Source organism: Stegostoma tigrinum, chromosome 23 (genome assembly GCF_030684315.1).
Source record: "Stegostoma tigrinum isolate sSteTig4 chromosome 23, sSteTig4.hap1, whole genome shotgun sequence".
Taxonomy (NCBI): Eukaryota; Metazoa; Chordata; class Chondrichthyes; order Orectolobiformes; family Stegostomatidae; genus Stegostoma; species Stegostoma tigrinum.
The window spans coordinates 22,237,767-22,260,378 of record NC_081376.1 but is presented as its reverse complement, the minus strand read 5'-3'; the positions used below and the strand labels follow the sequence as shown (position 1 = coordinate 22,260,378).

At 39.1% G+C, this 22,612-nt stretch overlaps 1 protein-coding gene across 11 annotated transcripts in view; it reads right to left on the bottom strand.

The window, feature by feature from the left end:
* LOC125462131 (trinucleotide repeat-containing gene 6A protein-like) overlaps nucleotides 1-22,612 on the bottom strand; it is a 231,933-nt gene that overhangs the window by 56,648 nt on the left and 152,673 nt on the right. For 7 of the 11 annotated variants that reach the window (XM_048551711.2, XM_048551709.1, XM_048551715.1 and 4 more), the window contains exons 5-6: nucleotides 22,074-22,391; nucleotides 15,800-15,847 (exon numbers count right to left, since the gene is read on the bottom strand). The exons of 1 other annotated variant lie outside the window; for it this stretch is intronic. In XM_048551711.2, coding sequence (XP_048407668.1) covers nucleotides 15,800-15,847; nucleotides 22,074-22,391 — 366 coding nt within the window. The remainder of the gene's footprint in view (nucleotides 1-15,799; nucleotides 15,848-22,073; nucleotides 22,392-22,612) is intronic. 3 more of the 11 variants (XM_048551710.1, XM_048551718.1, XM_048551719.1) reach the window with 1 other exon arrangement.

The window sequence follows — 22,612 nt, the reverse complement described above, 5'->3', positions numbered from 1 at the left end:
CCCCCGACAAAACCACTCTGGCTATTCTTGATTAAGCCTGGTCTCTCCAAGTGGAGATCAGGTCTGATCCCTCAAGTTTTATTCCCCAATAGTTGCTCTACTGCTAACGTTACACTCATTTGCCTACAGTTTCCTGGTCTGTCCCCACCATGTCTTGAATAAAGGCGCCAAATTAGCCGACACTCCAGTCCACTGGCACCCCTCCTATAGCCAGAAGCAATTTAAAAATTAATGTTAGTGCACCTGAAATATCCTCCCTTACCTCCTAAAGCATCCTGGAATACATCTGAGAGTCTGGAGATATATCCACTTTCAATTCTGCTAAAACCGCTAATAATTATGTCTTGCTCACTCTCAATGCTAAAATCATTCAATTATATCACAGTTTTCCCCCATTTCTAAACCCATGTCATCCTTCTCTACACTGAACTCTGTTTTCCAGCTGCATGTACAAATTGTCACTTTCGCCTCTTCTGGGCTCTACTCTTTCCCTGGTTACTCTCTTGCCCATAATATATCCACAAAACGTCTTAAACTTTCATTAGTGTTACTTGCCAGAATTTTTTCCATGGTCCCTGTTTGCTTGCCCCAATTTTCTTTTCAAGTAATTCTCTGCATTTTCTGTCCTTCACTACAGCATCTGCTGTTTTGAGCTCTCCAGACCTGACATAAGATTCCTTTTTCTTCTTATTCAATCCCAGACAGACCTCTGCATCCAGCATTCTGTGGATCGATCACACCCTTAACCTTTACCGTAACGCGCTAGCCCGACATTCACAAATTACCCTTCTGAATGGCTCCTACTGCTTTGACGTGGATTTTCCTTCAAGTAGCTCTCTGCAGTTCACTTTGGCCATACTATATTAAAAGCGGCTTTCGAATTCAAAACCCTTATTTCCAGCCTATGTTTCTCATTACCTGTTATTAGCCGAAATCTTAATGAATTATGGTCACTATCACTGAAATGCAACCTCCCACCCCAAAAATCTATCACTTGCCTGGCTTGATTTCCTAAAACTAGGTCCAGCTTGAGGTTTCCTCATTTTTGGGCTTTGCATATTTGCAGGACCCATTTTAAGATTTCTACCCTTCAAAGATTTTTACACATTCATTATCCCAATAATAATGGGGAAGTTGAAATTCCTTATTATTCTAATACAGTTTTCAAACTTCTGAGACTTTTCTACATATCTGACCTTCTATCTCTCTCCTACTGTTTCGGGCCTATAATACACCCCAGAAAAGTAACTGCCCCCTTTATGTTTTAAAGCTCATTTGAAGAGCCTAAGTTACCATTCTTCCTTACTGCAGTAATCGCCACCTTGATCAATACTTCAACACAACCTCCACTTTTACATCTCCCTGCCAGTTCTGAGCCTCCCTCAACCATGTCTCCATCAGTACTCTCAGCTCATCTGCTTTACCACAAGATTCCCAACATTAAAATAAATGCCACTGATTTGATTCTGCAATGCTTGTCTCTACATCTCACACCATCCTTGCCAAATTAGTTTTAACCCCCTAGCAAACCGATAACCCCACCAAGATATTGGTCCTTTGTCATCCGCTTTCCCTCTCAAAATTATTACCAAAATATTAAACAGAAAATGTAACTAGCCCCTCAGTAAGGAACAAAAATATGCAAAAGTTTCAGACTCAATACAAAAATTAAATTTATGGAGGAGCCACGAATAAAACAAAAACTGAGTTGAGTTTGTAAAAAGAGAACTTTTACTTCACAAATAAAAGGACATTTGTAATCACTACCATCATTTCTTCATAGAATGCACGCAACTGCTAATAGCCAGGTAATTTACACTCAATTATGAACCTGCTGCTCTTCACTCTTTCGATGGCAAAGATATCATTCCCAGCCAGTACAAACTAATCTAAACCATCTGCTGGTCATTAAAAGCAATTATTGAACATATGCACCACACTGTGGGTAGGTGCAGAGCTTCTCAAATTCAAGTTGCACTCTTGTCCAAGTATTTGATCATGTTTGATGAATATTTGCCAATAGATAACTGGGTGACAGAGAGTGTGTAGTCAAGTAATTAAAGTCAGAAACAGGTAGCACAGTCAACTTTAAGTCCTTTATTTAATTTTTATGAAGTTGAACAAGCAAAATACTTTTCTGTAATATTAAATCTACAAGATATGGCCTTTTAATACCATTATATCCAGTCATGCACACAAAGATTGAAATGAAATTGCAGAAGAAACAAATAGGGAGCATATTTTTAAGGAAAGGGTTTGCTTCCATGCTGTGTGGCTATGATAGTATAATATTAAAGACAACATAGCTTTGATTAGCTGCATTCAATGGTGCACTAAGTAGCTGTCGCCATTTCATAGATCCACAAAAGGAGAAATCATCAGAATATATCCCTATAAATTTAGATAACACCTCCCCATTGCTTTGATCTACCGTGAATGCCAAACATTCAGTCTGGAGACACCCTGCTCCTAGATCTTATTCCCTCCAGACAGCACTGAATTAAAGCTCATTTCTCCCTTAGCTAAACTACAGTTTCAAAATGCTCTACAAGATGGCTGCCGAAGACTCCCCCCCCCCCCTCCCTCGCACCCACCCACCCCCCCACCCCAACCAAAGCTGATTCTGTCCCTTTGCCAAGGTTAGCCTGAGCAGTCTCTCATACAACATGCAAAACTAAAATCACGCACAAGTCATGCAGCAATATTTTAAAACACACATCTGGTTTAACAGCAAAACTGATGGTTAACAAGGCAAATGGAACATCATGTAGTATATCATAATTCTTGTGAAATTACACAAATCCTTTTTGTCTTGGAACAGACTGAAACTCCTGCCATCGGGGTACACCAACCAACACTGAAATGCAGCCAACAGCAACAACCATAGTACATAGTAACAGAAGCACTGCGCAAAATCTTTGCTGTAAACAATCAAGAAATGGCTGCTGGGGAGAATGCAGCCAGAAACAAATCACGGCAAATAAACAACCCCTGCATAAGACCACCAGGCAAAGTAGGGACCCATGCATTTTTACATCACATTGTTGTACTCCTATTTTAGATTAGAAAATTCATTTTATAAGCCGCAACAAACTCAGGTTTGTTGAATCAATTCGCATAATAAGAGCAAAACAAAATTCCAGCCACAGTGCCTTGCACGTATTATTTTCATGTCACTGGGTTGAATGCTTTGTAAAAATTGACTACCAAGGAGAAATTCAAGGACAAATGAAGCTGTTTGTCTGCCATGAGCTCAAGTGAAGCAAGCTGCTCTAGTTACTAGTTTAGTGTGCCTAACAGACTGTAGTCAAGTGTAATATGAGATGTGATGAATACCTTACTAAATATATTCACTTTGCACAATTGATATTTAATTTATTACAACTCTATTAGCATTCAGTTCAGAATAGTCTGGTGCCAGCCCAGTAGAATACAAAAAAATAGGAGTGCATCAAAATCCTGCCACAAGTTATATTCCTTGAAAATCACATAAATGCCAATCACTGCATTTGCGAAAGGTGAACCAAAGAGACCCAAAACAAAATCAAGACCACTTAACCTAGCAACAGTTAGCCAGTAACATGGACAACCTGTTCCTGTTTGAAAACCTATCCAATCCCTATCAATGAACATTTCCCCACGCTCAGAAATGAAGAAAAAAATTTAAAGCTCAACTTTGTAATGCTTCACAATGAAATGGATAAAACAAGTTAGACATTTCATATAAAGTGAGCACTGGCTCACATTGTAGAAACTTGGGGATTCTGAAATGGTAGGAAAGTTGGGCCGATTTGCAAGTCAATAACATATTTATGGACTTGAAAAGGAAAGGGAGGCTGGAATTGGGGAAATGCTTGGAAGGGACCAGGTTAGTTTGAGGAGAAAAATGAAGAAGGCACATCTGAAGGGGAAGACCCAAAGGGAAAGACCATCACTATCACTTTCAGTAATTTTGTTTTAAAAATACAACCAACCTCATCTTCTAATGCTTGTGAAATACTTGGTTTAAAGCTGAAAATTTTCATGAATCTCCTGTGTTCAATAGGGTTAATATGTGCATAACTGTACAGAGCTTCTGTTTATTTGGCATTAGTCTGCTTAATCACCAGAGGAAGACTGTCACCATTCATCAAGGATACCAACTTCCAGCTATCTCACTGGATAACCAAATCTGAAAGTGCAATTATGTCCTTTCATAAATATAAACCTCTAATGAAAGAAAACACTTGCAGTGAAATCATGTATATGCTACAAACTAATCTTGATATTTTTAAACTTCTCAATTCTCTCTCCAGGCTGAGAGTTGTCACTTTACTAACCATGTAAGGAATTACTAAATTATTACCTCAACTTCTCACCCCCAAATGATAAATATATTGAAGAGTACCATTTCAACAAACTGCAAAGGTTTTCAAAAAAAAACTTGAATGGTTCTCAGAAAGGTGAAAGCATGGCATGGTTCAATCTGCTCACACAGTGAGCTGAATGCAAAGGGCATTTTTCAGCATTAAGTATACATCTTGATAAAATAATAAACAATTGTGTATGTTTGAGAGTGAACTTGTGAACAGAACTGACTTAGCAGATCTCAGAAATAATAACAAAAAGGTAGATGGAAGGTGTAGAACTACATAAAAGTCATAGAACATTAGCAACTGTTGTGATCAGGAAAGGGAGGAAAAATTAAAGGTCAAATTTGTGAAGCATTGCAACAAAATGGATAAAATAAAGACAGAAATTAATAGGTCTGATTAAACAGACATTATAGTTAAGTAGTTACACAGCAACCAAGATTGGGTATTAAATATTCCAGATACTTGACATTTAAAAGATATAGGCAGAATGAAAAAGGAGGAAGAGTTGCCTTGATAATAAGGAATAGAATAAAGACAGTGAGAAAAGATTTTAACTCAATCAAAATGTGGAATCAGTTTAAGTGGATTTAAGAGAGAGGGGGTTAAAAATAGTTAGGAATATTTATGTTCACAACTGAATTTGTTGTGTCAGGCAGACTAATAAATCAGAAAACTAGAAGCACTGACAATAATATAATAGTTACAATGAAATTAAATCTTCATATAAACTGGGCAAACCAATTTCAAGCAATAGCGTGGGGGGATGAGGAGAAGCAAGTTCAGGAAATGCATTCAGATAGATTTCCAGATTGTATGTCAAGGAACCAACTGAAGAACAGATTATTTCGGTCTAATTTTGTACAATGAGACAAAATTATTGAAGAACTTTGCTGTAAGGGAGCCACTGAGAAAGAATATGATCACGCTGATACCACACAGAGAGAAATGGCCGAAGTAGATTGGAAACTAGATTAAAATGTAATGGTAGATAAGCAACGAACTTTCAAATAATTAATTCATAATTTGCAAAGAAGACATATTCCCTTAGAGAACAAAATGTAGTCTATCAATGGCCAATAAGTGAAAAGGCAGGATTAGATCTAAGGCTAATGTTTATAACATTGACAGCAAACAGTTTCTAGTCTGCAGGATAGGGTCTTAAAATATAACAAGTGATAATGAAACTGATAGGGAGAGAGAATGATGGTTAAGAAAGAAAACTAAATGAGATAGCTTCTTTAAGTATAAAAAGAAAAGCATAGTAAAAGTAACCATCCCTTATAGATGGGAGATACTATAAGGTGGAGTAAATGGCAAGGCATGAAACAAACACTTTGGAGGCCAATAGTCAAGAAATATACTAAAGAAATTGAAGACTTAAAAGTTGACAAGTCTCCCGATAAAAGTCACATCATGATTGGTGCTTTACAAGCAGCGGGGAAAGGTGTAGGTGTGCACACTCCTGTGCTCTCTAAGTGACACTCTGCCAGAAGAACGTTGTTGATTGGCTGTGGATTTGTGACCAGTTGTGGCTGCCAACAGCCATCAGCCTGACAACAAGTATCTTATTGGCTCCTTGGTAGACCTGAACAGCTTGAGGATCTGAATGATCCTGGCACAAGCCTTGAGAATGCGGCAAGGCAGATAGGATCCTCCCTCTCTCCCCTCGCAGTTAAATACCTAAAGCCTGGAGAAAGTTTTTTTTCATCAGTTGCTGCAGGCTATTGCTTGAAACCAATGAGCCAGAGACTTCATAATTTGTGAACCTATCCCCTTGTGCAGAAACGACAAGGCACATCAGATGAACAATTTGGGAAACATACAAGGATCCCATCGAATCCTGCAAACCAGTGTTTTTAAACTGTTGCTCCAAGTCTCTGCAAGTGCATGTCTCTCTGTGAGAGACAAGTGCATACGAGGGGGAGAGAAGGGGGATTTTAGAAGTGGGTTACAGCCTTAATGTGCAGTTATCTGTCAACAGCCCATAATTTACTTATGATTAGAATATTTTCATTTGCAATAAATTGCAATTCCTGATAAAGTTTGAGAAGATTTGAGAAGCTGTTCCATTGATTTGTTTGGATGTGCGGTCACTGAAGGTGAAGTAGATTGTGAGGCACAGATCCAGCAGTTTCAGGGCACCATCTTTGTTGATGCTGTTGGTGTCTTGTGGTACCTGCCTTCCTGATTTTGTCCAGCAGTGCGGTAATCGTCTTCTTTTTCTCCCTTTTTTCCCCTGTTAACTACAGAAACTTGGTGCATGTTTTCTGTTAACTGGAGTCTATCCAATACAAATTGGGGATTTTGTGAAGGGTGAAAAATATTTTTAACTTCTCTAATGACTCCAGTAGTAACAGGGCTCGATTTCCAGGCCACTATCCAGGAGGCATGACATCACAATGACAGTGAAAGCACTGGCTCTAATTTTCTCTAACTAGAGATTCCGAAAATATATCCCCCTACTAGAAAATTGTAAATGTAATACTTATGCCAGAGAGTGAAAAAGAAAACAAGACAACTATAAGCCAGTTAGGTCTGACAACACTGGCAGAGAAAAAAATAGGATTTATCATTAGGATGCAATAAAAAGGCATTTAGAAAATTAGTGTGCGACTGGATAGAGCCAATGTGGATTTGACAAATTTACCAAGTTTGAAGGTGTAACTAGGGTGGACCAAGAAAAGAAACCCAATAAATGTAATTACTTGGATTTTCAAGAAGCATTTAATAATCAAGTTTGAATTTAAAGGCTATTATCTGAATCTGACAATAAGTTCAGTTCATCATCAGAATTCTTTTGTATATTTTCTAATCAACCTGTTCAGAGATGTTATTACACATGTTTGAAACAGCCTTTATCTTAAAATAGCCTAATTAGATAACACAGTTGTTAGGATGGTGTCAGTTATCATTCAAGCATCTGAAATTCCTTGTCCAAATAGCATGCTGATTACTGTGACTCCAACAGATCCATACAAGAAAGGGGCTTTTTGCACTGCTTGAATGGAAACTTAATACCCGCAAAAGGCTGAGTGTATTTGGGAATTTTGCTGAAAGTGGGAATTTCATATAGCACGGGAAAGAGAAGCTAAAAGTAAGGCATTCTGCAGCAAGTCTCTGGAGGAAGAGGACAGAAGGGGAGGATAAGACATGTGGATTGAGGGGCCTCCATGCAGTAACAGTGGCAGAGTGACCTCACAAACTACAATGTGACACAAGTGCAGGGTAAGAAAAAAAACTGACTGGTGAATATTTCTATTCTTTAAAATAAAAGCAAGGTTTTCAGTTTATATTTAGGTTTCTGCTGTTTTGGAGCTTCAGCATAAAATTAATACATTTTTAAAGAATATAGTAACAATAAAGCATGGAAGAACAAGCATTCATGAAGTACCAAAAGATGACAGAGGGAGAAAGATGTCTTCTCCGTAATATCAAGACTGAGAGAAAGAGCTCCTTTATATAAATAAGGAAGAAAGGCTAAAGTGAACGTTAGCGAACAATAATGTTTTCCCAGCCTCATTCTCATTTTCCCAGGAAACAGTAGAGGAGTTGAATCAATACTTTGCACCTGTTTTTATGGTAGAAGGCATTAGAAGAATTCCAAAAATACAAAATAATCAATGGGCAAAGGGCAGCTGGGGAGAAAATAAGTAATAACCGCTAGAGGAAAAAGTACAAGAAAAACTAATGAGATTAAAGGTTGATAATCCTCTGGGTTTGATGGATGGCAGCCCAAGATACCAACAGAAGTAGACACTCAGATAGTGAATGCACTGGAAAGTATTCTTCCAAGAATCCTGAGATTTTGGAAAAAGTCACAGAGGATTATAAAACTGCCAAAGTAACACCACGTTCAAGAATGGAAAGAGACAAAAAAAAAGGGTAACTACAAGCCAGTTAGCTTAAAATCTATTACTGGGACAATGTCAATGTCTGTGATAAAGGATATAATGTCAGAGCATTTAGAAATACATTTGATAGAGCAGAGAGATGAGAAGAAATCATGCCTTCCAAATTTACTGGATATCCGAGGTAACAAGCAGAATTGATAAAGGGATATCAGTACACATAATATATTTGGATTTCTAAAAGGAACTTGATAAGATACTACACATTAAGCCAATAGTGTTAGGGTAACATACAAGAATGGAACGATTAAGTAACTAATAGAAAGCAAAGTTGGAATAAGGATATTTTTAGGATAACTTATAACTGGTGGAAAGCCACAGGGATCAGTGCTAGGGCTACATCTAAGTCATAGCTTAACTGAACGTATCACAACCAAGTTTCTAATGATGTAAATAGGTGGGAAGGCAAGTGGTGAAGATGACAATCTGCAGAGGGATATAGACTGGCTATGTGAGTGGTCAAAAACTTAGCAGATGGTATTCAATGTAGGAAAACAACATACTATGCACATTGGCAGGGAGAAAACAGCTGAGTATTATTTAAATTGAAAGAGACTGCAGAAGGGGAATTAGAGGGTCCACATGTATCAGCAAAGAGGATTAGTTCACAACAGGCAGCAGAGTTTGTCAAGTAATGATTTAAACAAACAGAGCTGAAGAGTTCTAGCTTGAATCAAGTTTACAATCTTATTTTTGATTACTTGAGAAAAGTCCACAGCCTTACTTGTTAATGTATGATAGCTTTTTCGTGATTAGTTTGAGTTTAGCAGGTAATAAGGAAGGCAAATGGACTGTTAGACTATATTTCCTTTAAAATAAAGGCTAAAATAGAGAAGTCTTGCTAAAACTATACAAAGCAGTCTGAAAGCAAGTAGAATACTGTGAACAGACATGCTCACCTCATCTGAAGGAAAGATAGGCTGGTATTGCAGCCAGTCCAGAAAAGATTCACTAGACTGAACCCAGATATTGAGGAATTCTCCTGAGCCTACGCTGAGTGGGTTGGGTCCTTACTCATTGAAGCTTAGGAAGGTAACCATATCAAAATAAAAGATTCTTATGGGGCCTGACAGGATCGGTGCTAAAAGTTTGTTCCTCTTACATGAGTCTAGGACCGGAGGGCATAACCTCAGAGTAAGGGATCACCCATTTAGGACAGAGATGGGGAGGAATTTCTTCTTTCAGCATGTAGTGAATCTGTGGAATTCTTTGTTGTCACAGATTGTAGAGGCTGGGTTAAGAATATTCAAAAGCTGAGTTAGATCATTTTTAATCAGGAAGGGACTCAGGTAACAAAGATCATTCATCATCACAATGAATTGCAGAGCAGACTCAATGGGTCAAATGGCATATTTCTGTTCCTACATCTTAGTTTTGAAGGCACTACTAAACAGGCTGTAAGACAAAGGTAGGGATTCATGGGCTTGGGGGCAACATATTACAATAGATTGAGGACTGGTGAACGAAGGAAGCAGCAAAAATAAAGAAATCATTGATAAGCTGGAACACTGATATGGATCAGTTGGGCCTGAAGTATTTAAAAATTTATAACAATAGCTTAGATTAAGGAATTGAATAAAACTGCGTTCTTGTTAACACACCACTTAAGCACCACTTCTCCCACTTCAAGTAAACCAGGCTTACCTGACAACCAGACTCAGGGCCAGAATGAGGCCCACTAAGCACTTTCTAAAATAGTGTATTTTGTTTTTTCTTCAAATGATCATTTTATTATTTTTACACTTTTTGAAACTCAATCTTGTGCCTAGCCAAATCTGAACTTTGCTCAATGACCCTTTGAGCAAGAAAAGATTGAAATGTGATCCTTTGTGCGACAAGTATGAATCTAAACCCCAGTTTGTAGTGGATTTTGTCTCAAATAAGCTATCTTTATGCAGAGTAAGCAATAAGAATCAGAATGAATTGCAAGCAATTTCCAATATCTTCCAGAACACCAGCCAAGATTTTCTGCCAGAAGACATGAAATAATTATTTTTCTCTTCCAAGTTAAATAACCAGTAAACCTAAAATATGGTAGAACATGACACGAATTCAGCTTGGAAGGCTCTCTGGCAGCGGAAGGAGGAAGACAGAGGACAAAGACAGCAACAGGACCCAATATCTCATGTTAAAAATTAGAAAACATACACTGATTTTAATGGAAGAATCTTGCAGAATTTTCTACATACTGCTTATTATTCACAATGGTTGTAGAAATATCTTAAGAGGACTGTAAAACTTGAATAATTTATAAGACTACTGGCTTTTCAAGATTCCTTCATATTGATGCCAGCTAAGGTAAGACAGACTACCCACCGCATTCTATGATGATTCACAAAATGTATGCATCACAGCTAACTGAAAACAATGAAACATTTTAACTGTAACTCATAGTAGTTGCGCTAATTTATTTCTATCTTTCTCTTCCTTCAGCCACAAAACCTAAGTAATGAAAGTCAAAGACCTCTGTACCTTGTAGGTCTCCACGCATTTTCATAACAGATGTGGTTCATAACAAAATAACCAGAGGGATTCCAAGAGTACTGACTCTCTTCTCCCGCTGATGTCACGAGATATTAAGAAACTTTGCTGCCTTTGAGTGATGTTTGGATGAGTTTTCTTTACAAACACACAAGCCATAATGATGGTGGCAAAGTGTGAATTCTCAATGAATAAAATGAATCAGTTGCATAGTCAAGTTTGTTATTTGTTGACAGAGGAGATCCTATACACAAGCATACAACTACTCTAATCCCATTCAACCCTGCAACTAAACTGTCAAAGCTTTATAGAAAAATACACTTTCTACACAGATGATGTTTATGGTGAAGTATTAATGCAAAATATTGTAGAAATAAAAGAAATACTACAAAAAATTCACTTTGCTCGTTAGAACAGGCTTATCACTGTTAATTTAAGTCAGCATCAAGATCAAACCTTGCTATGAACCAGCTGACCACAACCCATATATTTAGTACAAGAACAAACTGTTGGCTTTAGATTTATATAGCATTAAAAACAAAGTATACATAATTATATGCTTCATTCTCCACTCACCAAGTCTCAGTGTGATACCAGTGAATGCACACTATCTGCCTGTACCTTTATGTCTGGGTTACAGTTTGAGACTGTCACATACAGTCCATCAAATGGGTACGCAAGAAGATGCGATACTAAATGAGATTACCTTCATTTAGAAATATGCCGTCTCTCAGAAGTACGTGGAGTCAAAGTACAGTCAGTCAGAGTCATACAGCACAGAAACAGATTCTTCGATCCAACCAGTCTATGCTGACCATAATCCCAAACTAAACTAGTCCCACCTGCTTGCACTTGATCCATATCACTCCATTTATTTTCATGTACTTATTAAAATGTCTTTTAAAACGCTGTAACTATACTTGCATCCACCACTTCCTCTGGAAGTTCCATCCACAAATGGACCACTGTTTAAAAAAAAAGTCCCTCATGTATTTTTTTAAAATCTCTCCTCTCACCTTAAAAATATGCCCCTAGTCTTAAAATTCCCCTCCCTCGGGAATCTGCCAATCATCTTATCTATACCCATCATGATCTTACAAACCTCCGTATGGTCAGCCCTCGACCTCCTATGCTCAGTGAAAATTGTCCCAGCCTATCCTTATGATACAAATGTTCCAGGCAACATCCTGGTAAATCTCTTTTGAATCGTCTCCAGCTTAATATCCTTCCTGTAACAGGACAACCAAAATTGTTCACAGTACTCCAGAAGAGGCCTCACCAATATCTTGTATAATCTTAATATAACATCCCGATTCCTATTCTCAAGATGTCAGCAATTAAGGCAAGCATGCTAAATGCCTTAACCACCCCATCTATGTGAGATGCAAACTTCAAAGAATTATGTACCTGAACCCCTAGTCCCTCTGTTCTACAACACTACAAGTAAACTTTAATTTTAAAAGCAGAGGATGATAGGAATGGATATTTTTGTTTGGAGTCCTTGAAAATCACCAATCCTTGATCCGAAAGACATTCAGCTCAAAATCATTCTGCATAAAAAATTATCTGCATATCAACTTAGGTGTTTTGTAAATCTAACACTTAACAGAATTTGGTAGCCAATCCAATGTCACATCTAATCCCTGAAATCACCTACTGAACTTTCCTGCTAGCTTTGCACACCTGAGGAAGTTCTCTAGATGAGATCAATTATCTGTCTTTGAAGTTTTTCCCAGTATTTTCTCCAGACTCAGGAAGGATTGTAGCATTTTGTTTCTTTAATTGGGAGGACCATGGTCCCAATTTCAAATTTAATACATTAAGAGCATCATATGCACAAAGGTCACTGTCCTTTCACTGCAGTTCACAGTTCAGCTTTCTCAGTTTGAGGTTATGCCTGAATGGAATCCAGTGTCGAGCAGCCACACAACACATAACAACTCATTGTACATTTCATTCCTTGATTTAAGGGCAAGTAACAAGGTTTGGCATCAGATCTTAGCAGGACCTTTCTTCAACTTAACCACCTCAAATCAGCATGGAGGATCAGTTCACAAGAGGGAGCAGAGTTTGTCAAGTAATGATTTAAACAAACAGAGCTGAAGGGTTCTAGCTTGAATCAAATTTGCAGTCTTATTTTTGATTACTTGAGAAAAGTCCACAACTTTACTTGTTAATTATAGATTATATACTGGTAATTGACAAAACAGGGATTACCAGGACCATTTCTGCAAAGTGCAAAGTCCATATTTGAGCCAAACATGACGGTGTACCATCAGTTATGATAGTAACCAGTTTCTTGATTAGAAAGTTTTTCAACCATGCATCTTTTGCATTGGTTGTAGATATCCGCATCCCTTGTTCACTCTTTTAAGGGTCTAAACATGAGAAAATCCTTAGTGGTTACATCTTTAAAAACCATGCACACAATAACACAGTTGGGTTCGTACCAATGGAGTTATCAAAGTGCACTGAGGGCATTTGCCATCTTTCAAATTTAGTTGATGTTAATGAAAAATGTCTTCAGGCAAATGTTCCTCTCACCTTTGAAGCACCAAATGGCATGCTTTGGATTCCCACTAATGTTTCTTCTTTGGCCTTAAAGTCTTTGAAGAGAGAGCCAGTCCTTAGCCATTGTTTCTTTAACTAACTCGCCATTGAAATAATGTGTGTATTTTATCAGAGCAGAGCCATCAAAAGGGTCTTCCGCTCACTCTACTTCTTTGGCCAAAGCACATCATTCAAGGAAAAACTATCCTTAACTTTACTATGCATCTTCAGGGTGTCATTCCAAATTCCTTCTCCAACTTAACAATAATTTGGCACTGGTCACTCTGCAGTGAGGCCTCTGGAACATCCAGAACGTTGCTAGCTACTTTCAAGTGGCAAGGTACAGGAGGTCACATCTGTGGTCGAGACTTGTATCTATGACTCCTGGTCAGCTTCCATTGCTTAGATAATGGATGTGAGGATGCAGCTAAACTCCCCATATTTTGTCTTCATCTGCATGGGCATGTTAAATAAGCAGGTGTACAGAGAAGACACGAAGGAGATCTGGCTAAGCTGTTTTTGCAAAGAATCCACATGAGAATTATTGGCTGAATAGCCTAGGTTTCTAATACTGCAATAGATATTTTTGACATCAGTTCCTTGTACTTCTTCACTTTGTTGCCACAAAGCTTACTTTATCCAGCAAATGGTAGCCCACATGCTCAAAACTGAAACAACGTAACCAGCTCGCAGAGCATGTTAAGGGCATGCACTTGTCTTTTGCTGCATGGTTTCTGGAAATAGAAGTACTGCACCGGCATGATGACTGTTGCATGCATGCTGTGCACACAATGACATTAATTGTCAGAGACTCTGATCAACCAGTCAATCGCATTCTACATTTGGAGAAGACAGCTGTATGATAATATCTTTCCTGAGAAGAAACCAAAACTGCAAATATTCCAAGTGTGGTTTACCCAAGCTCCTGTATGATTGAAGACTTTAATAGGCCTGAACTCAAATCTTCTTGCAATACAGGTGAACATTTCCGAATACTTGCTGCTCCTTCAAGTTATCCTTTAGCGACTTAGTGACAAAGATACTCAAGTCCCATAGCAGACCTAACGTTCTAACTCTTACCATTAAAGAAACATCCAGCTCATCTGTTCTTTCTACTGCATATCCTCACATTTATCCACATTATATTCTGTCTGCCATGATCTTGACTAATCACTAAACCAATCCAAATATTCCTGAAAATAAAACATTTTCACAACTCATGTTCCACTTAGCTTGATATTATCGGTGGATGTGAATTATTCCAGTGGTCCAGCAGTGATTTAGCAGAATTTAAGGGAAACAGTGGTCACTAGAAAACTGGAAGTACACAGGTTAATCAGAACCACAATCCTCAGGTATCATGCAGTTCAAACATTTTGCAGTTCTCTTTAAAAACGTTTCTCATAAGGAATGATGCAAGCTGAGGCTTTCCATCGTTTCCTCCAGAAAGAATTTGGAATTGATTTCAGAATGCATATATATTGGCCGCAAGAAATGCATGGAAAAGGAGACTAAATATTATATGCCTACCTCAAAATGGACATGAAGTCTTACACTTCTTCAGGAAGGAAGTTGAATCACAAATTAAAATTATTCTGACCTCACAAAGTTCCCTTCAACTTGAAAAAGAGGAGCTGGTGGCCATGAGACAGTTCAGTTTCTTTTGGGCAATGTAGTGGAACTTCATGTTCAAGCTGAAGCCACCGTCCAATACGTGCTTGAGGTCTGGATAACATACACTCACGTGCAAATGTATTTCACTTTGTGGTAATCCCCTAAACTCTCCAGGAAGTCCCGAAAAGCATGTTAGCGCTAGTGCCCTATTAATGGATAAACCATAGATCGCAACCTCAAGGTTAGTTAAAGTAAGTAACTAGAGATACCTAGAGATGAATATGAATAGTGATTTAAATGAGATTCCTACCAAGATGCTATAACACGCCATTGTGGGTAATTCAAGAGGGTGGTGATTTTTGCACTGAACAGCTCTTCAAAATAGCCACAAAAACCTAAAAGTGGGACGTTTATCATTTTGCAACACAGATGTTTTATCACAATATTGGCACCAAGTAAAACTTCGCAATAATCTCAACTTAAATTGGCCTTTCAATACAGATAATTTAAAAAACATCTTAAAATGCTACTCCTTTACATATGCACACCGAGGTTCCCTGGCAATCTAGTCTGCACAATAGGTAAACCATGAGATATTGTACTTGAGCCAAAAGTGAAAAGACACTTCAGAAAAACATGCAAGTCTGTTAACACTATCAAACATAAAACACAACAGGCACATCAGGAAGCAAAGCAAGCTGGTTGAATCCAAATAATATCCCCAGTTAGCAACTACAAGCACACCCAGCAAGTATCATGTAAGCAGTCACTCCCACAGTTCTCTAAATTTTTTTTGCAAAGTGCAAAATCAAGCCACACAGTGACAGAAAGGAAGGGAATGGAAAGGGAGACACAAGGAAAAAGGAAGAGAAAATATAAAGCTTTAGTCACCTGACTGGTTAGGGGAGTGGCTGACCAAATCCCGAATGGGAGGCATGCCTAAGAAAAAGCAAGAGAACCATAAAGGGTGTCAAGCCTCATTATATTCTCAGCTCACTCTTGATCAAAGAGTAAAACTGAACACGCTCATCAAAATTAAAACAAAACAAACTTTATCAAGCAGTTTATTAGTCACTCTCAGTACTACTGGTGCTCTTTTACTATTCTGAAGTAGTCCAGGAAGCACAATGCACTGTATAGTGGCTCTCAATAGCATTATACTGCAAAAAAAAGCTATTTAACACTCAACTGCAACAATTTCTACTAGGAATAAACTTACCAAAAGGCAGCTCAGATCACATCAAAATCAGACATGATTCGATAACAGAGCTTTGATACAACTGAACTTGTGATGAAAAGGAAACTAAAACAAAATGAAGAGGAGGTGGACTGTGACAGACCAATGCATGCTGTTTGAGCAAGTGAAATGAATGGGGAGCAACTGGGTCAGGCTTGCCTTCTGTTGGAATTGCAATCTTTTAGGCAGCAGGTCAAAACTGAAAAGTGAAGAAAAGTCTGTCTTCATGTGGATCCAACAGATCAAGTCAAATATCTAGGCCCGCACTCATCCTTCAGCCAACATCTTAAAAAAAATTACAGATGAACTCGTCATTTGCTTAATTACCAGTTGTGGAACATTGCTGAATGAAAATTGGCCTTTTTTGACATTACAAGTAGGATGAATGACCTACTCCTGTTCTTACATCTTGTATGTGTACATCAGAGGACTTTTATCAGTGGTACTTTTAGAATTTTTCACCAAATCATTGCCTAAGTGCAACATAATACTAATGAGAAATATTAATGCAATGAACAGTAATAAGTTCTTAGTCAACATCTTGAGTTATGATAACAGCAACACAAATATAACATTCTGCATTCAGTAAATGAAGAGCTTAGCAGACACATTAATAAGGCTGCACAACTCAACTGTTAATCATCTCCCCCATGAACTCTCAAATGCAACATAAGGAAGAAGTTGGCCAGGAGGACAGTTACCTATTGTTGTGCCAAGTAGAGAAAATGCAATCCTTAGATTGCCACAGTTTCCCAAGAGATTCCTGTACACCAGGCCAAATTTTTCAGTTAATTTGTTACAAATTATTACTTAACATTCTAAATAAGATATCAGGAAGACCTTAGCAGTATTAACCTTAATATATGGTTCAATTCTCACTGTGACCCATTCAGCCAACTCATTCCCATTCACCTTTGAAAAAAAATTTTTAAGTTTCAACGTGATCTAGAGCATCTTTTCCCAATGATGAAAAATGTCAAGCACACACAAGTATTCAACATTCAAGTTAAACTGTCATAACAGGGCTGGGTGACGAAGGTGAAAATTGTACTTATGAACGCTCCAAAGTTCAAGTAAAAAAACTATTGGCTCGCTGGAGAGGCTTGCATAGCTACAAGTGGCCAATTGCAATTCTTGTGGAACTAACCTACAAAATAACCAAGAAAACTTTTGGCACTACAATACATGGCTAGTGCTGAAGTACAGTTGTGCAGGTCTTCTCACAAAACCTTTACTCAAGATTCTACAAGAGAGTGTTGAACAACACTGACAGGGGAAATTCTACAGGTTTACAAGGAAAGTCCAGAGGATTAAGAGGGCTAAGAGAGGACATGAGATATTGGTGGTAAACATGGTTAAGGAAAATCCCAAAGCCTTTTATTCATACATAAAGAGCAAGAGGGTAACTAGAGAAAGGATTGGCCCACTTAAGGACAAAGAAGGAAAGTTATGCGCTGATTCAGAGAAAATGGGTGACATTCTTAACGAGTACTTTGCATCGGTATTCACCAACGAGAGGGACATGACGCACGTTGAGGTTAGGGATAGATGTTTGCTTACTCTAGGTCAAGTTGACATAAGGAAGGAGGAAGTGTCAGGTATCTTAAAAGGCATTAAGGTGGACAAGTCCCCAGGTCCGGATGGGATCTATCCCAGGGTACTGAAGGAAGCGAGAGAAGAAATAGCCGGAGCCTTAACAGATATCTTTGCAGCGTCCTTAGACACGGGTGAGGTCCCAGAGGACTGGAGACTTGCTAATGTTGTCCCCTTGTTTAAGAAGGGCAGCAAGGATAATCCAGGTAATTATCGACCGGTGAGCCTGACGTCAGTGGTAGGGAAGCTCCTGGAGAAGATACTGAGGGATAGGATCTATTCCCATTTGGAAGAAAATGGGCTTATCAGTGATAGTCAACATGGTTTTGTGCAGGGAAGGTCATGTTTTACCAACTTAATAGAATTCTTTGAGGACGTGACAAAGTTGATTGATGACGGAAAGGCTGGACTTCAGTAAGGCGTTTGATAGGGTTCCCCATGGCAGGCTGATGGAGAAAGTGAAGTCACATGGGGTCCAGGGGTGCTAGCTAGATGGATAAAAAAAACTGGCTAAGCAACAGGAGACAGAGGGTAGTAGTAGAAGGGAGTTTCTCAAATTGGAGACCTGTGACCAGTGGTGTTCCACAAGGATCTGTGCTAGGACCACTGTTGTTTCTGATATGTGTAAATGATCTGGAGGAAGGTGTAGGCGGTCAGATCAGCAAGTTTGCTGATGACACCAAGATTGGTGGAGTAGCTGATAGTGAAGGGCACTGTCAGAGATTACAGCAGAATATAGATAGACTGGAGAGTTGGGCAGATAAATGGCAGATGGCGTTCAATCCGGGCAAAAGTGAGGTGATGCATTTTGGAAGGTCAAATTCAAGGGCGAACTATACAGTAAATGGAAAAGTCCTAGGGAAAATTGATGAACAGAGAGATCTGGGTGTTCAGGTCCATTGTTCCCTGAAGGTGACAACGCAGGTCAATAAGGTGGTCAAAAAGGCATATGGCATATTTTCCTTCATTGGGCAGGGTACTGAGTACAAGAGTTGGCACGTCATGTTGCAGTTGTATAGGACTTTGGTTCGGCCACATTTGGAGTACTGTGTGCACATTACCAAAAGGATATGGTTACTTTGGAGAGGGTGCAGAGGTGGTTTACCAGGATGTTGCCTGGTATGGAGGGTGCTAGCTATGAAGAGAGGTTGAGTAGATTAGGATTATTTTCATTAGAAAGACAGAGATTGAGGGGGGGGGCCAGATTCAGGTCTACAAAATCATGAGGGGTATAGACAGGGTGGATAGCAAAAAGCTTTTTTGCCACAGTGGGGGACTCAATTACTAGGGGTCATGAGTTCAAAGTGAGAGGAGGAAAGTTTAAGGGAGATATGCATGGAAAGTTCTTTACACAGAGGGTGGTGGGTGCCTGGAACGCGATGCCAGCAGAGGTGGTAGACGCAGACACGTTAGCATCTTTTAAGATATATTTGAACAGGTACATGGATGGGCAGGGAGCAAATGGACACAGACCGTTAGAAAATAGATGACAGGTTAGACAGAGAATCTTGATCGGCGCAGGCTTGGAGGGCTGAACGGCCTGTTCCTGTGCTGTAGGTTTCTTTGTTCTTTGAGTTATAAACTAGCTAAATTTCACGTAGAGAGATCAGGCAGTGGCTAATTGTGCTTCTAGGATGTAATCAATTTATGATTGTGCTTATGTAAGATAATTAAACATACATTAAAAATCAGTAAAACTCAGAAAAGGTGCTACTGGCAGGCTATTGAAGAATACTCCTGAAATATGAAAACAAATAGGAATGTATGGCAGCTATCATTACAAGCAATTAGACTGAGCATTTTGACTACAAGATCCCACAATTGTGAGTTCATCATTAAAACAGTTTCAAAGGGCTGGAATTTTTTCATTTTGAAAAGGTCCTTACGTTTGTCCTAACCAACCAGGACAAGTTGCGATTCCCAGTGTTCCTCTACTATCACTTCAGTCACTTGGCCTGTCTCATTACCCAAGGTAAGGTAACGTTTTGGTCCTTCTCTCGCAGGAACATGCGCATATTGATAAAGAAACTTTTCTTGAACACACTTAAGTTCTTCACCACACAAACCTTTAACACTACGGTAGCCCGAGTCAATGTTTTGAAAATAAAAATCACCTATTACAACCTTATTATTCTTACATATAATCGGAGACCTCTCAACATATTTGTTCCCCAATTTCCCTCCAACTATTGGGAAGTCCATTATGCAACCCCATGGTTTTGTGCCAGGGAAATCTGGTCTCACAAACTTGATTGAGTTTTTTGAGGGAGTAACCCAAGAAGATTGACGAGGGCAGAGCAGTAGATACTGTTTATTTGGACTCTAGTAAAGCCTTTGACAAAGTTCCACATGGTAGACTAATAAGTAAAGTTAGATCATACAGGATTCAAGGTGAGCTGCCAACTGGATACAAAATTGGCTTAATGGCAGGAGACAGATTGTGATGGTAGAGGGTTTTGTTTTCCTGAGCAGAGACCTGTGGCCAGCAGTGTTCCACAGTGCTGGGTCCACTTGGTTTGTCATTCATATCAATGCTTTCGATGAAAATATGGAAAGCATGAAAATATGGAAATCATGATTAGTAAGTTTGCAGATGACACCAAGATTGGTCATACAGTGGACAGTGAAGAAGGTTATCTAAGGTTACTAAGAGATCTTGATCATTTTGATCAATAGGTTGAAGAGAGGCAAATGAAATTTAATTTGGATAAACATGAGGTATTGTACTTTGGTAAAACAAACAAGAACAGAACTTATACAACTAAAAATAGGGCCTTGGGCAGTGTTATAGAAGACACCTAGGAGTTCAGGTACATAATTCTCTGAAGTTTGCATCACAGAGATAGGTTGGTTTAGCATGCTTGCCTTCATTTTTCAGATCTTTGAGTATAGAATTTGGGATGTTATGTTGAGATTGTACAGGCTGCTGGTCAGGCCTCTTCTGGAGTACTATGCACAGTTCTGGTTGCCCTGTTAAAGGAAGGATATTATCAAGCTGGAGATGGTTCAGAAGAGATTTAACAGGATTTTGCCAGGACTGGAGCACTTGATTTATAAAGGAGAGGCTAGATAGCCTAGGACTTTTTTCACTGGAGTGTGGGAGGTTGAGAGTTGATCTTGTAGAGGTTTATAAAATAATTGAGGGGTATAGATAAGGTTTTCTTTTACACCCAGGGTGAGGGATTTGAAGATCAGAGGGCATATTTTTAAGGTTAGAGGAGAAAGATTAAAAATAAGTTTATACAAAGAGGTATAATTTGTTTTTTTTTAAAACAGAGTGGTTCATCCGCGGATTGAACTTCCAGAAGAAGCGGTGGATGCGGGGACAGTTATATCATTTAAGTGGCATTTAGATAAGTACATGAATAAGAAATGTTTGGTGGGATTTTGGCCAAGTGCAGGCATGTGGGACTATGGGTGGCATGGGCTGGTTGGACCAAAGGATTTGTGTGTGCACTGATTACAACCTCTAGCTTGCGAGTACGAGAATGAAAGAATATAGTAGTATACACAGTAGTATAATGTATTGATACTCAAGCGTGCAATGACAAAGGAGAAACCTTACAACCTTCATGATGCATCTGCAGAACGGTACAATTTTGTGCTAAAACCAGAGCCTTGCATTCCAAACACTTGTCTCTGCAGGCGAATTTCGTTAGCAGGGAAGGCTGTTACATTTGTAGGTAACTGAGTAACTATACTGGCAGGCACAGATCCAGCTAAGAGTTTCTATCTGAAGACATGACTACCAATTTGATCTAAAACATTCAAAAGTTGAACATACATTCACAGTTAATTGATCCTTTCTTGAAATTCTGAAATGAAGCACTTAATTAAATGCTATGCTCTAGTCATTAGCATCATTTCCAGTAGAGTGATAAGCTAGCCTGGATGCTAAAACAATAAGGCAGTCATATGAGCAATTCTCGAATCGCAGAATCTAGTGGCGTAGAAGCAGGCTATTCAGTCCATCGAGCCCATACTAACCCTTTGAAGAACATCCCACCCAAACCCTCACTTTACCCTATTCATGTAACCCCGTACTTCCTAAGGCTAAACCACCTAGCCTGCCCATCCCTAGATGCATGGGCAAATAGCACAGCCAATCCATCTAACCTGCACATTATTGGGACTGTGGGCACTTGAAGGAAACCCATGGAGAGATAATATCTGTGTGGAATCTGCACAGTTGCCCAAGGGTGAAATCAAACTGGGTGCCTGGCGCTGTGAGGCAGCAGTACTAACCACTGAGCCACAGGGCAATAACAATTGATTATCAAAAATTTAAGTGCCAAAGCTACTTCTTGGTGCACAGAATTATGCAAACTTAGTTACCTGTCTGAGTTTTGCTGCTGTTTTGCAGCTGCCCGTTGGTTACCGGGTGTAGAGTAACAGCACTGCCTCCAGACAAATTACTGAGTACTGGTGATGTGGTCTCAGCTGTTGGTAGTTGCTGGCCTCTTTTCAGCAGTTGCTTTTGTTCCTGGTGTCGAAAGCGCGGCGGTACTTCACGAGGTGGATAGCGAGACAAGGCTTGCTGCTGAGTGTTGGCTGGGACACGCTTGGCATTGCTACTGTTGCTGGTTGTGGAAGTGCCGCTGTTGGGGTTGGCAGGCTGAGGCTGGCTTTGACTGGTCTTGGTTGGTTCTGGCACTTAACGGGGGGGGAAAAAATTAATCAGTTAGCATCTGTCGTATGAACAGCATATTGAATATCCACTACATTAACGAGCACTGAATCAGAAATTGTTGGTGGGAGCCTCAATCTGGTTAATTTCACACACAAATCTCCGAAAGATACAAGCAGTGGACCGCTAAAAATCAGGGCTCTCACTAGGAAAGGAATAGTTCAAGTTTCCAAGAAGAGAATAGGAT